Source organism: Pogona vitticeps, chromosome 5, assembly GCF_051106095.1.
Source record: "Pogona vitticeps strain Pit_001003342236 chromosome 5, PviZW2.1, whole genome shotgun sequence".
Taxonomy (NCBI): Eukaryota; Metazoa; Chordata; class Lepidosauria; order Squamata; family Agamidae; genus Pogona; species Pogona vitticeps.
Window position 1 is genome coordinate 68,276,052 of NC_135787.1, and position 16,018 is coordinate 68,292,069.

At 39.2% G+C, this 16,018-nt stretch overlaps 1 protein-coding gene across 3 annotated transcripts in view; it reads right to left on the bottom strand.

Moving 5' to 3' along the window:
- Positions 1-893: 893 nt before the first annotated feature.
- CORIN (corin, serine peptidase) overlaps positions 894-16,018 on the bottom strand; it is a 177,847-nt gene continuing 162,722 nt past the window's right edge. For 2 of the 3 annotated variants that reach the window (XM_073001292.2, XM_073001291.2), the window contains exons 19-22: positions 15,661-15,835; positions 9,389-9,660; positions 6,855-6,988; positions 894-4,204 (exon numbers count right to left, since the gene is read on the bottom strand). In XM_073001292.2, the coding sequence (XP_072857393.2) occupies positions 4,022-4,204; positions 6,855-6,988; positions 9,389-9,660; positions 15,661-15,835 (764 nt within the window). In that variant the 3' untranslated portion in view covers positions 894-4,021. The remainder of the gene's footprint in view (positions 4,205-6,854; positions 6,989-9,388; positions 9,661-15,660; positions 15,836-16,018) is intronic. The other variant, XR_013545826.1, reaches the window with a different exon arrangement.

Here is a 16,018-nt window from a genome sequence, read left to right on the forward strand (position 1 = left end):
AGGTTTTGGGCATGCTGTACTTTCTTATACCTTGGTGTGACACCCTCCTCTGTCAATCACCCAGAGTGTGAATCACAGAGAACCATTCAAAGAACTACAATTACAGGTAGGTAACCTGTCTTTCCATTTTATTTTTGCTTTGCTTTTCCTCATTTATTTTAACAATACTTTTGAAACACTTTCTGGTCTGGAGAATGGCTTTTAAAAGAGAAACTCAGGTTAACTAAATCCAAGACCCTTGCTAAAGTTCAATCATAACTACCTAGTGTTCCTCTGGGGCATGTTTTCAAAGAATGATGGCAGCTTCTGCCAAGATAAACTATAACCCCTCCTCTGGATCTTCAGTGGGTTTAATTAAGTTCAAAGTCCAGGACATATTCAAGGGTTCCCTCATTTTGAAGGAATAAGTGCTCGTCTCTGGAGATTCCACTGGGAAAGTCTCAGAGTAAGGTGTCCTGTGACAGCAATACAGAGTGAATTAAATCTGCATAATTTAGCCCCCTAGAGGATTTGAGAGCTGAAAATCCCTATATATTAGGGATATATATTTTCTTTGTTTTCTGCTAAATAGTGACATCAAAGGGCCATTTCCTGCTTCAGATGCGCTCTAGAGAATACAGACCCTGTAGTCCATGTCAGTAATCCAGACTGTTCCCAGGACACTCACATTCTTGGAGAAATAGCCATATCTGGTGGGTAGGAATTGCCATGATGACAGTGTTGTGTGAATTATCCCTCAATAACACAGACAGACTTTAATTTTCCTGTTTAATAGTTGTGGTTAGAAGGGATTCCCCCTCCCCAAGTAAACCAAAAATCTCATTCTAAGAGATATAAATACAGTTTAATAAATAAGGGTGTTTTATGTGATTATAACAAAAACACAAAGAAGCTGGAAGCATTTGTGTTTAATACGATGATTAATGTCCAATTTATAGATGACAGTTAAAAAAAACCAACAACAACATTACATTCTGCTGTAAAGGTAGAGGAAAAGACAGCTGGACAGTATTGACATAACTGTACCTGTAATTGACAGACAAAACAAAGAATAACATACTTATATTTTTTTTATGCTCCCCATGCATTCAAAATGAAATGCCACTTGTCTTTATATAGGAGCCAGGTGGCTCTTGACAAGAACAACTCAAGGTATTGAAGGACATGGTTTGCACCGCTCACCACTCCTGCCCTGCCTCTTTCTGACAGGTTCAATAAGGGGTGCTCTTGCAGTTTAAGGAGATCTATCTTTAAAACACATGTGCACTGTGCAATAGCGCCACCTAGTGACCATTAAATAACTGATTTGAGTTACATTTTGTGAAGTGAGCACATCTCAGAAATGGACTCCCAGATGGTATTATTGAAATGATCACTCCAAGATATTCCTTTGCACTCCAAAAACCAACTGATCCAAGTTGCCAGTAACTTTTTATCTGAGCTCGGGTACAAGTAATTGGTTGACTGAGGAAGCTTCTATGTGAGACATAAACACAGAATTTCATAATCACCGACATAATTGCTCATTTCACTTTCCTTCTTGTAAAAAAAAAAAATCTAAACCAAACAGGTACTGTTGCATAGGAACAGACTAGGTGGACAATGTCTTCGGATTAATACTGTTAAACAGCATTCCGTCTGAAAGAATCTCAATCAAGAAAAATATATTCCATCCCTTGACCGTGAGAGACTTACTCAAAAATCCTGTTCAGTATGATTTGTTAGGCAGTTGACATGGGGAGGGAGCAGAACATGTTTTTGTTTACAGAATTTATTTTGAAAACACAAATACCTGCATGTTTTGTTTAATATTGCCTGAAAGAAAAACAAATGAGTATGCTGATGTCACGTGGATTACATACATTGCTTTGCTTGTAGCAGTCGAAGAGTGCAAGAATGTGATTCATAGCATCAAAAAGGAATTCCCGTCATAACAATTGGGTGTACAACGGATTGTCTACCTATGACCACACATACAGAGAAAACACAACTGCATCAGAAACATGACATCTGGTTCTTTAAAGGCCAACATAATATTTGCATAAGCATCTCTAGAAAAAAGCAGTATAAAAATACATCTACAAAGTTATGTAAATCTATTTTCTCTCAACACATAGCTGCCTAAACAGATTGACAGGGAACACACGGAGCTAACAAAACAAAAGGCCAAGAAGACAGACAGGCAGTGGGACAACCACACACAAGGCAGAAAGAAAAGAGTATCCATGTATGACTGGAGGTGAGTGAGTGAAAGGTATGAAACAAAATTATCAAACAAAGTGTGCCACTTGTTTGGCAAGACTTATTAGATAAGAATCGATGCTTCCAAGGATTCACTAAAGACAATCTCTAAGGGTGAGGCCTGTGGTCATGACTTAGGCAGAATTCAGACTGGCAACTGCAGTGTGTGCTTAGTATTTATGCTTCAGTTGGAAGGAGAAAAGCTGTGGTATTTATTTTCATTTGGAGGCTCTAGTATGTCTTACCCGCTGTGCACTCTGCAATGGCCAATGTGGTCTTTATTGAAATAATATATTGTTCTTGTTATGTTGCTTGTGTTTCTGTACAGTTATGACTCTATGTACTTCTACCTGGAAGTGACTTCTTAGCTCTTAATTCTTTAGTCAGACTTCCCATTTTGGGGATGGTGTGCTGTCCCAGAACGGAGCAGCAACATACTGTTTGAAGAAAGGGAACATGTCCTGATTAACTTAGAAAAAGGAGCACAGACAGTGCTTTCTGTGATAAATGCTCCACCTAGGGGTTTTCCATCCATTCAATCCATAATAAATTTTCCCAAAAAAAATCATTCAAAAGAAGAAGCTAAATTATCATTGCTTGCTGCCAGCATACATCTATGGAAGAAATGCAGCATTTCATTAGTTAACCTTAATTTGACACCGTGCCTTCCAAGACTGTTTCCATGTTCAGAAGAACATCAATTGGATTCTGGCCTTCGATGCTACACCATAGCATGTGAAAGACCTAGAGAGTGCAAATGAAATCCTTCCGAGGAGAATGACTTGGAGTATTCCTTGAAAGGCGTTTTGCCTATTTTGAATCTGGATAGTTCAGGATGATGCAAATAATTTAAGCCACATTTCTTCAAATGAGGAGACTACCCTCTTTCCTTCCCAATTCTAGTATCTGTGCCTGCATATTAGGAGACATCCAAATTAATGTCCTTGATTTTAAGGAACATTGCTTCCTAGCACAAAGATAATTATCCACTAGAGATTTGTTTGTAACCTATTGTGTTGTTACTGCTTGTAGTAGCTATTAAACTGCATGCATGCTGTGTTGTGAATTAGATTGACAATTCTTAATTTAAAATCAGTTTTTTTACTAACAACTCTTATGGTGAAACAAATAATGTATTGTTGCCATGGTATTTTTGGTATTTATTTACTTTCTCTTGGTATTTGGGTATATTTGCATATCCATCAGGGAGAGAGAGAGAGAGAGAGATGGTAATTGCCTTAAAGCTGAATTTTTACCAATCCTTCTCTATGCCTAATTGGATGGCAATGGAGATACTCAGTTCTGTATCAATTCATGGACAGAAGGAAGCGAACAAATGAAGTGATGTTGGAGGTGAGAAGTAGTTGGGGTTTTAAAATTGTTATTTTAAATAGGTACACCAATTTTGTTTGCAAATATAGTGACACTTCATTGCAAGAAATGGAAGCCAAATTTATCTGTCAGTAGTCATACTGCAGAATCTCTCCTTTAAGTGTCTGGCAGATATCATATTACATGAGAAACCAGTTTATTCTTCCTTTATGCACTTGGTTCTCAATGTATGTGAAAAGTAACACAACAGTGCTAAAGAAAAAGTTAGAAATGCCTACAGAATATTTGGCCATTACCCAATTCAAAGTATTTACAAATTATTTTATACTGTTCTACTATATATCCTCTGGAATTCACAATGTACTATTCACCAGATCTCTTCATTTCAATGTCTTAATGCTTCCAGTGCTTTTAGATTTTGCCTTTTGTCAGTCACAGTTCTGAAGAATCAGTGGAGCAGAAGCGTGTGGATGTAGATCTGTCTTTCAATCCATTCAATAAAGTGAGACACATTACTATAAACTCCAGGTCCCAAAACTTTGGAAAAACAGACCGAGCCCCAAGAAGTCAAGCCAAACAATGTCCAACGTCCCACAGGGTGTTCACACACAAGAGGACCTCCACTGTCACCCTGTAAGGACAGAGATGTCATTGCACAACATAACGCTTCTGACCTAGAAAAATGTTCTTGAATGGATCATATAAACAGGAAAAAGCAATCTCCCAGAGCTCAGAAACAATTCATTACATTTAACACATTAAATGCATTTACTCATCGGTTCTGGAGAACCTGCATGGGCATTCTTTCTCTAACCACAACACTCTTCTTAGTTTGGCTCCAGCTGACTATGTTTTGCTTACTGTATCCATTACATTTAATCAGCATCTTTTCTGTTATGGAGATCGTGAAGTTTCTGGGTGCCACTGCCAAGACTGGAGCTACATGCTTCAATATATAAGCATTGAAAAGCATGGAAAAGTTGCTGAGTGCCTTGTGGGTGTTTACGGAGAGGAAGAGAGACAATTAAATCACCATTCCCCGAGGTGAAACCTGAGATCTTAAGCTGATGTTCCAAGGTTGCAGTTGCCATTTTTGAATTTCACTATACTTCTCTGTTTCTTTCTCCTCTGCAAGCAAAGCCCAGTTCTGCAGGCACTGGAAATTTCAGTTATCTAACAAGATATGTCCCACCCTTGTTTTTGGAAGATTAAAAAAGCCTTAAGGTGTCCAGGAGAGAAAGTGCCAGGGGAGCAAAGCTGTCAGGGAGCTCCTGACTATGTTTCTCACAAGCTCACAGTAATGAGATTAATCTAATTTCTTTGAGAATATTTTCCATTGCATCAGTAGGATATTTATACTATCTTCACTACTCACAGGAGTTTTGTTTTGCTTTGTTTTTCAAAAGGGTCTAGTAATTAATCCAGTCTTTCGTAGAAGCTCAGTCTTAATGGGCTCCAAAATTTAATGCACAACCAAATGGTATACAGGGATGCAATAATGGCGTCAGTGATCAGGCTGGATCCAGAGAAAACCCAGCAGGTCATGCCAGTAACTTTCCCATCCCTTCTTCCTTCTGAAAAGCCTTTCTGGGGTAGAAGCTTGCATGGGGAAATGGGGAAAGGAAAGCCACCTTTTCCTCTGTCTGCTTCTGCAAACTTTTTTCTAAGCAACCCAGCATTAGAGAAACTTTAGCAACAAGTGCTAACTTTAGCACTAACTTTAAAAAGCAACAGGTGCTAAAAATGTTTTGTCCTGCTGACAAAACATGTCCTCTCTCTCTCTCTCTCTCTCCCTCCCTAACCCTAACCCAGCACAGCAACAGAGGACGCAGCTTTGTCCATCCAACCCAATATTGTCGACTCTGGCTGCCAGTGGTTCTCCAGGATTTCAGGCTAACTTTTTCCTCAGACCTACCTGGGGGCTCCTGCTAGTCTCTATAGTCTCCCCTCCAAGAACTAAATAGGCCATGTCCTATTCTGAAACCAGACAAGACTACATGTGTTCAGGTTAACCCACCACATGATCATAGTGAGGTAGATTGTAGCAATTACTGTATGTTATTATGAGGCAGTCACCTATTTCTATGCTCCCTTTATGTTTTTTTTAATTAACTTGGCTTGGTAACACATCTTCAATTAATTCTATTCCATCTTCAAATGCAGTTTGGGAGTCATACCTAACTCTCAAAAAACTGCAGAAACTTTGACTCTTCTAGAATGTTTTTACTTAAAATTTGATCTGTGTGTTTCTTGATAGTTACGGGCATCAGCCTGTACCTCACATGAGGTTTCCTGGTGGTGGAATCAATCATCTAAGGATGATCATCTTCAAATTTGGCTTAGAAATTAGGCCATAAGTGCAGCCAGCATAATATACGTGGCATGTGAACCAACTGCCTAATCTCCCAAGTCAGTGGTCCCCAGTGTTGAGCCTCCAGATGTTCTTGGACTACAACTCCCAGAAGCCTTCACCGCCACCTCTGCTGGCCAGGATTTCTGGGAGTTGAAGTCCAAGAACATCTGGAGGCCCAAGGTTGAGGACCATTGTCCCAAGTCACCTTCTGGACACAGGTACACTTCTTAACCATCTTTAAATCAGATCCATGTAATATTACAATAGGCTATCAAGAGAACATGCAATGATGAGGCTTGGTAAGAGACAAGATATGAACTAGTGAAATAACTCATGCTAGCCACAAAGGACAAAGGATCACTGAAGTGCTGAGTGTTTAATTCCCTTCTGGCCCAGCAAAAGACTTCATCAACAGTGGGTAGCAGTATCAAATAGTTCAAACTCTTTCACAGAACATTTCAGGGAAAGATCTATCCCACTGTTTTTTCCCTGTCTCTTTTTAAGTAAAAATGTTCAATGCAAGCAACTCAGAATCTTAGGCAGAAAGCAAAATCCAAACCTAAATCAAGAAATAGAACAGGTTTGATATGCAGGGATTCTCACAAAGGGGTCTTGAAAAAATGTCATAGCACCTAAAAACTAACTGCTATATTTTAATGTGAGGTTTTGTGGGCATGTCCACTTCTTCAGTGATTCTTTCAATGTCACTGAATGAAAGATTCATAATTGGACAGGTGCTTAAGCTTGAGGCTTAAAACCTAACAAAATGGGCACTGCACCATATTAGTTTCATGTCCATCATGGGATCTAACCGCATCTATTGTGCTAATGTAGGCAGAGCAGTGATAAGCAATGGCTATCATTCTGAGAAATAATCTGCATGTCTGCCTGCCTTGTGCTTTGTGTTTCATTTCTAGAACTGACTTACCATGCAAGAGTCCACAGTGCCAGACTCATAGCCAGCACATAACATCCTGGCTGTGATGGTCTTCATGTCAAAGTATGTCCGGCATTGTTCTAAGGAAATTATACGAACTTCTCCTTCCTGAAGTTTGAAAGGCACTAAACAAAAGGAAAAGATCCAACTTCTGTCAAAGCATGCAGTTGCATAATACAGTATGTCATCATAATCATTTTGTTGTACAAAGTGAAGAGAAGGTAACAATTCCCTTAAGCTTCAGTATAGCTGAACAGCTAAAAAAAGCTTTTTAAATTTTTCAGTAACAGTTTCTGGAATGCAGGGTGCAGCTTACATCTTCCTGCCATAAGAGGATACTTTTCTAGTCAAAGAAAAGTTTTGGAAGCAGGCTAGCAAGGAATAGTCCTGAGGTGCTACATGTCTGTGGAGTGTGTGGCAAAGTATATACTGTATACATTGACATAAATGCTGGAATCCAATTGCCCATTTTGTAGTTGCTCCTCATTAACAAGGTGCTGGCTGCATTCCTGACTGCATTCCTAATCATGTGACTGGATGTGTGTCATGGAATACAACAAGCACCTTGTCAATGAATGGCAATATGCTTCTGTGAGCACCATAGTACTTTTGCGAGCATAAATCAGCCATTGGATTCTGGCCAATATCTCAGTGACATAGGAAACCATGTAAACATGGAGACCCATGGCTTGTTGGCTATAGAAAACATACGGTTGTAGAAAGAATGGCTAAGCAAATCGGTAGTTTATTTTCTGTGTTGTCTAAATGCAGGCAATTTACATTTTGATGTCTTCATCCCTTGAGGAAGAATTAGAATATAAGAACATACAGTAGATATATAGAATCAATATTGAATATAAAGGCAATGCACATTCTCTGCAATTAACCTACTTGCTCTCTCATGAAAGGAGTTCTTAAGAGATATGCATCTTGTCAATCAGACTTGCAAATTAAGCTCATGTTTACCTCCCAATGACTTAGAAAAACAAAACACAGTATGTGCAAGATATACAGTTTAGAAAAGCCATATGCTCTGACAAAGCACCATCTTCCATCCCTTGAGGGAGCACCTTTTCTAAAAATATTCTAAGTGGATAATCTAATTGGACTCTTTGTCTTGCTTGTTGGTGGTTGTTGGGAACAACTGGAGTGACAATAGTATCTATGTTCAGACAACAAACCACAGTGTGAAGTTCTGAGGTTTTCTTTAGCAATTCTCATTACAAAAAGAAGCACATTTCCCTTTACTAATAAACCAGAGCTCCCACAGATCCCTGGCTTAATGTGTTGTGCAGTTATAGCCATTCTGAAAGTGACAGTTTCAGCTCAGTGGTTTAGGTATCTGTCTGTGGAGCTAGAGGCAGGGAGTTCAATTCTCCACTGTGCCTCCTCGACAAGAGCATGGGCTCATGATCCATAGGGTTCCTTCCCACCCTGCAGTTCTAAGATCATTATCAACAAGAACTTATGAACATTGTTCTGTGGTTAAGAAAACATATGTGCATAAGCAAAAGGATAAGTACTTTACAGGTGGGCACAGACACCACTCTTGTTTATTTCGGCCACAGACCTTCCACATTCTTTTGTTGCGCCCATTCCTGGAGAGGTCTGATCTGACCACGGGGCTGGTTGCAGAGATCACATAACTCCCCTGTTACAGCAGCTCCTTTTGGGCACAATTCAAAGTCTTGGTTTTAACCCATAAAATCCTAAATGGCTTGGGTCCAAGCTATCTGAAGGACTGTATCTGCCTTTATGAGCCTGTCTGGGTGTTAAGATCATCAGGGGAGTCCTTTTTCTCAACCCCACCGCCTTCACAGGTGTGTTCGGTGAGGACATGCGAGAGGGCCTTTTTCTGAAACTGCACTTCTGGAACTCCCTCGTGCAGGATTCCAGGCTGGCTCCATTTTTGCAGTCCTTCTGCAAGCAGACAAAGACTTTTCTCTTCAGCCAGGCTTTCCCTTAGTGATCAGCTGTGTGAGAAGGGTTTTTTAATGGAGTGTTGTTGCTTTGAAACTGTTTTTGGTATTGATTTTGTTTACCATTTTTAGTGCAGGTGGGTGAGTATTTTTTGGCTTTTTAATATTAACTTTTAATATTAGCCCTGGGTCCTTTTTAAAAAGAAAGGCAGACTCAATATATTTTAAATAAATAAATTACCCACAAACCCAACTGCAGTTTTGTTTGCCAAGTAAATTTAGCCAGGGTGCATAGGGAGGGAATTACAGTGGTTAAATTATTATGGAAATCCAGTTGGGAGGGGTGAAGGGGGTTTTCTTCAAAGCACATTTCTTTTCTTTAAATCTCAGATATTATTCAGTTCTGAACATGAACTGAAGTGTAACAGATGAACATACTAAGAACAGCGGATGAGGATATTTTTATTTTCTTGATGATATTTAATAATGGCCAGCAAACTTTATTTCATTATTCTTTGAACCAGTGGATTCCCATTACAGCCAGAAAAGTGACTGAGGTTGGCAAAAGGTAAATAGATTTGTTAAACTAGAAAGCATTCATCTTACTTTTGTTGCCCATGTGTCCCCAACCGGTGATGTAGCAATAGGTATCTGGCTTAAGTAGCTGTTCCCTGCTGGGCAGACAAACTGGCCTTACATAGCTTGTCTCGTTGATGTCTTCATTGAGTTCCACAATGCTTATATCATAGTCCACTACAGCACGGTTATAGCGAGGGTGCAGAATAACTGTCTTTACCGAGCGGGTCTGCATAAAGACTGAAGGGTGATCCAGATTGTTGATCCCAAACACTACTTTCCATACTGCAGGATTTTCTCTTCTTGTGGTCAGGAAAGAGATAAGATATATGCAGTTAGTTCTGAACGTTGATTCTTTAAATGGAATGATATACACATGTACCTTATAATGTTGACCACATGAAGTACTAAAAGCATCAATAGAAAGATGAAGTCTGGGCTTTTCCAAAAGCAAAACTGAACTAGGTAAAGGTAAGGGTTCCCCTTGACAATTTTTGTCCAGTCGTGTTCGACTCTAGGGGGTGATGCTCATCCCCGTTTCCAAGCCATAGAGCCAGTGTTTTGTCCGAAGACAATCTCCGTGGTCACATGGCCAGTGTGACTTAGACACAGAACGCTGTTACCTTCCCACCGAAGTGGTCCCTATTTATCTACTTGCATTTGCATGCTTTCGAACCGCTAGGTTGGCGGAAGCTGGGACAAGCGATGGGTGCTCACTCCATCGCGTGGATTCGATCTTACAACTGCTTGGTCTTCTGACCCTGCAGCACAGGCTTCTGCAGTTTAGCCCGCAGCGCCACCACGTCCCACTAAAACTGAACTACCTTTCTGTAATTAAATTAATAAAGATGGCAAGAAAGGTGATGTACACTTCTCATCTTGACCATATAAAATAATATTTTCTGACCATGATAATGGGCCACTTTCAGACAGAATATACTTTTAGAGTATCTTCTACAAAATGTAACTGATATAGATCAGTGGGTTAAGCTCCTGGCTGTGGTGCCAGGTGCTAGAAGTTCAAATCCCCACACATGCAGCTGAGATTGCATATGTATGGCTGATGGGATTAAGTTTCCTTCTACTGTAATAACACCAAAATGTGAGACTGGTAAGCCAGATGTGAATTCTTTATGCCTGAAAAACCCAGGAGTGTCACAATAAATCATAATTAATTTAATGGCACATAATTATTATTGTATCCTGCAATTATTTATGTAATTATTGCTATTACTATTCTTTCACATTTTAAAAGAAATTATTAAGAAATAATTATCCAGTCAGCAACACAGAACAACAGTGCAACAGCACATAAGATAGACAAGGCCTTAATGTTAAATTGCATACAATGTAAAAGAATGAAACTGGTCACTCTCCCATGCTCCCTTATTGCTTGTTTTGCATTTTTAGTTTCCATATAAAAGCTGAGAAAAAGAAAAAAATTGAATCTCTGCATGAAATACTCCAGTTGGTAGCATTCACCACATTGCATACCCTCTGTCTGGAAATACCTGTTGGTCTGCATTGAGGTGAAAACCTAGTCACAATGATCTTACGCTACATAGACTTCCTTAGAATTTAAGCATAATTTAGTTTGGATCCAGTCCAATGTGTGCGTAAAATAATATGCTTTAGCATTACCTAACACCTTACGTGATGTACTACTTTAGATATTGTTAAGTAATACTGGAGCATATTTTACTTAAGACATTTATATCCTGCCCTTCCTTCAGGGATCTAATCCATGGAATCTGAGATTCAGGAAATAATGAGAAAACCCCGTTATTAGATTGTGTGGCTAGTAGTAAACAGTTCATGTGTTTTAAATAACTTTAAAGGCTATACAGTATGTTCTTAATTGACAAAGTAGCACTCAAAGAATAGCAATTCAAAACATAAAGGTATTTCTGTTCTCATAAATATCCTAATCTATGCCACATTGTGTTTTTCCATCATCAGAACAAAACTGAAAATACACATCCTTGGGCCAATAAAAAGTCATAATGCTCTTTTCTAACAATGTTTTCTAACACTAGCAAGTTAACAGTACATTAGAAGAAGAAGAAATTGTTTAAAAGGTATTCTTGATGAGTTAGAAACATGAAGATACTAAGTAACTTATGAACTATAGTTCTATGCAATTAAGAATGGCTTGAATATAAGATCAATACAGGTTTAAGTTTATATATTAGACAATTTGTGTATGTTAATCTTTAGGGTTTATGTAGTCAGAATTATATATTAAATGGATGTGGCCTAAAGATGCTTAGTAGGGCAGTATGGTTTATGTAGTCAGGTTTATATGTCAGATGGATATATTCTCCCCACATATATGTTCTGTGTTTGTTTTGTATGTTTGTTTGTGTTTAATTAAAAAAAGAGAAAAAAACAAGTATATTAGAAGAACAGGCACCATGTTATGAATACCATCTTTCAAAGCAATGTAAGAAAAGAGGTTATCTATAAATCTTGAATTTTTTTAATATTCAGAGACAAACTGAAACAGACCAGCTGTCCCTCAACCCTCACCTAGCTGCAGTCATTCTGAATGTTGTCCGCACCAATTGACTGTTGTAAGAACAGAACGTTTTTACAACAGTATATCTATGAAGATTTTCAGTCATCCAGGTGAAGTTATGTGGACACTGAGTCATGGCAACTGTACTTCTTTCTTATTATGTTGAAATGTTTCACTTGGATGAGCAGCGAAATGTTTCAACATAAAAAGAAAGAAGTATAGTTGCTATGACTCAACTTCCAGTTCTTACAACAGGTGCCCGAGATTGGTTTTTCACTCTTCCCTTCTTTTCTTTATGCCTTTTAAGATGGTACACCAGAGGGTAAAAATGGTCTCCAGACCATCAACCTCACCATTCTGCAGTATACAAAAGGATAAATCTTGCTCTAGAAGAGTCAACACAGCCTCTGAAACAGTATACTGGATAAAAGCAAATAAAAAGTTCGCCACAAAACAGGCTGCAAAAATGGGTGAAAATTCACTTCTGCATCTGCAAACTCAAGAAGAGAAATATTCTGCCCTCCCCTTCTCCCTATTATGTTGAAAAGCCCACATGAACCACCAAGATTGGAAATAGAACACATCTAATAGATGTTTAGAATTTTGTCAAGGTTTTAAGCAGGATTTAAGAAAACTTGGAGAAAATTTTAAACCCTTATTAGATGTGGTCCATTCCCATCTTTTGGGCTCATTCAAAAGACACCTGAAATTAGCCTACAGCCCTTAAGCTGTACAGGCCTTTTTGGACAGAGCTAAACACGAAACATGTTTAGAAACTCATTGAAGAAATGTCTAATTTCTTTAAAGCATTCTTTAAAGCATTCTCAATGTCCCCTCTTTTATGAATTTATCAATGGAGTTTCCAGAGGAAAATATTTGCAAAACATTAATTTAGCACTTCTGTTCTCCTAGAAAAGTAGACAGAGAAAACCTAATAATGTCCTGGTATAGTCTGTCGTACAATAATCTTGTTGAAATTCAGCAGGGTAAGCTGTGATCTGTGCCTGGATGAAAGAATGCCTTTGTGTTCTATGTTTGTAATTCCATCATGGGAGCAAGGTATAATATAAATACCGTCAATAAATAGATACATATTATTCCCTGATCTTCTTTAGGTCAGTATGTCATTTACCTACTTTTTATTCTAACATTTTTATAAAGTTCCTTTCTCTGTAAATAAACAAAGTGGCTAAGAAAGTGGCTAACAGAATGGTGACAAAGAAAAGGCAGAAGTGCTCAATTCCTACTTAAGCTCAGTCTTCCAAAACACAGTCTATACTTCTCCAGGAAAACAGGAATGACAAAGGGAGGAGATAGGATTGCAGCTTGAGATTGATAAACAAATAATCAAGGAGTATATTACTACTTTATATGAGTACAAATTCCTAGGGCCAGACGAACTCCCTCCAAGGATACCAAAGGAACTGTCTGAAGAGAATGCAGAACCACTGTCTATTATTTTCTTGAAATAATGGAAGCTGAGTGAAGTACCAGATGATCGGAGGAGAGCTAACGTCCCAATCTTCAAAAAGGGCAAAAATAGAAACTACTACAGACCAGTCAGCCTGACACCAATCCCAGGGGAAATTCTGGAGCAGATTATAAAGCAATAACTCTGGCAAGCACCTTGAAAACAATGCAGTAATAATTAGAAGCCAACATGGATTTGTCAAGAACAAATCCTACCAGACTTGTCTCATTCTTTGAATGGGTAACCACCCAGGAAAATGGTGGGAGTGCTATAGACATAATATATCTTAACTTCAGCAAAGCCTTTGACAAAATACCCCATGATATTCTGATGAGCAAGTTAACTAGGCATGGGCTAACTAGAACAACTGTCAGGTGGATACACAGTTGGTTACAGAATTGGACTCAGAGAGTGTTTATCAATGGCTCCTTGTTGAGCTGGGAGAAGGTAACAAGTGGGGTACCACAAGGCCTAGTCCTGGGACTGGTGCTCTTCAACATTTTTATCAATGACTTCGATGAAAAAATTCAAAAAGCTCTTCATAGACTTGAGCATTGGGCTGAAAACAACAGAATGAAATTTAACAGGGATAAGTGCAAAGTTCTGCACCTAGGGGGGAAAAATAAAACCAAATGCATAGTTACAAGACAGGTGATACCTGGCTCAGTGAGTGAGTGAGAAGGATAATGGATTTGTAGATCAAAAGCTGAATATGAGCCAACAGTACAAGGTACCTGCAAAAAGTAGGATGCATTAACAGAAGTATAGTCTCCAAATCCCGTGAGGTACTAGTTCCCCTCTATTCAGCACTGGTTAGGCCTCATCTAGAGTACTGTGTCTAGTTCTAGACACCGCACCTTAAGAAGAATGGCAACAAGCTGGAGCAATCTCAGAGGAGGGCAACAGAGGATCAGGGGACTAGAAATGAAGCCCTGTAAAGAAAGACTGGAAGAAATGGGTATGATAGCAGTTTTCAAATACTTGAAAGGTAGTCGTAAAGAGGAGGGGCAGGATCTGCTCTCGATCATCCCAGAGTGCAGGGCATGTGATATTGGGCTCAAGCTACAGGAAGCCAGATTTGGGCTGAATATCGGGGGTGGGTGGGTTCTTAACTGTTAGAGCAGTATGACAACGGAATCAGTTACCTTGGGAGATGGTGAGCGCTTTAAAGCTGGAAGCATTCAAGAGAAAATTGGACAGCCATCTATGAGATCTGCTTTTATTGGGAATCCTGCATTGGGCAGGGGGTTGGACTTGATGGACTTCTAGGCCTCTTCCAACTGAATTATTTTATGATTCCATGATTAATAATAATAAATCTCTGTATAATCTGCTGCTGGTCTCTAGGAAAAAGCTACCACACCTCCTGACAGAGATCAGTCAAGGGCCCATGGAAATTCTTGAAATGATTCTGTGCTTTATGTGGTTAATGCATCTAAGTGTCATCAGCCAAATAGGTATCACCAGAAAAGGAATTGAAAACATATTTTTCAGAACAATGCCAATGGCAGCTGCAATGGCTGAAATCTTGCTAAAAAATCTGCATAGACATTATCTGTTGCTTTGTTTAATAGGCATCCTTCAGTCTTGAAAGACTATGGTAATGTGCTCTGAATAGAGGTCTTGGAACAGTGTCTAGTGTAGCTGAGAAGGCCAAAACAAGAGTGGCAATCCCTTCCATACTGAAGAACTGGTAATTGCTACTTCCCGTGTTGTTTCAATGCTATATGCGAAGCTGGAGTGTCCTCTCCAGAGCACGAAGCCTGGATAAAATAATACAGAAGCAGAACATCCCTCCTCTCCACATCACTGAAGTAGTCCAATGGAAAGGCAAGAGCCAATACAACTAGTTCCAAAGATGTCACAGGAGATGCCAGAGCATGACTGTACACAGTCACGAACTGCGACTCCAGCTCCGGATTTTGCCTCAAGGTTAATTCCTGAAGCTTTTTCCATTGGTTGATATAGCCACAAGGCAGTGGAGGATTGAAATCAGAGTTTTCCTTCTCCTAGATGGGCTGCCTTCCAAGGCTAATGAGCCCCACCTACCCAGATGCATAGATTACTGTGCTTTTTGGACACTGTATACTCTGTACTCCTGTACTCTGTTGCCTACTGAGTTGCTTATGGTAATTGATGTCTGAAAGGTGTGCCATTTGAACAACTGAGCAACAGGATTTCAGCCAATGTGTCTTCCAGCTCACATGGTTTAATACAAGTATCATCTGAAGACTAACACTACATATTGGGAACCATTTATCTAAATATAATTTGTATCTCACAAACTTTAATCAATGTCCTCCTCCTACTCACCCCTCAAAGCAGTGTGCCACTGTCAGGACCCATTTCTTTGCAATCAGAACACAACCACATATATGCCCACTTGGCTCACTTTGTAGAGAACACTGCCATGGCCACCGTCCTGGACGACTAGTCCTGCCACCAAGAACCCTCTTGTTCATTCGAGCAGCAGGCCGACGTCCACAATCTATTAAGAAACATATCAATCAATGCTAATAAGCATCATCAGTGTTCTCATGATATCTAGACAACCACTTATCAGCTCAAAAACTGCATTCAGAATAGAATTATTGAAAACATGGTTGCAGACTAAATTTATGAATAAAAATAAGAATATAGGAATATCGGGAACTGCCTTATACTATGATAG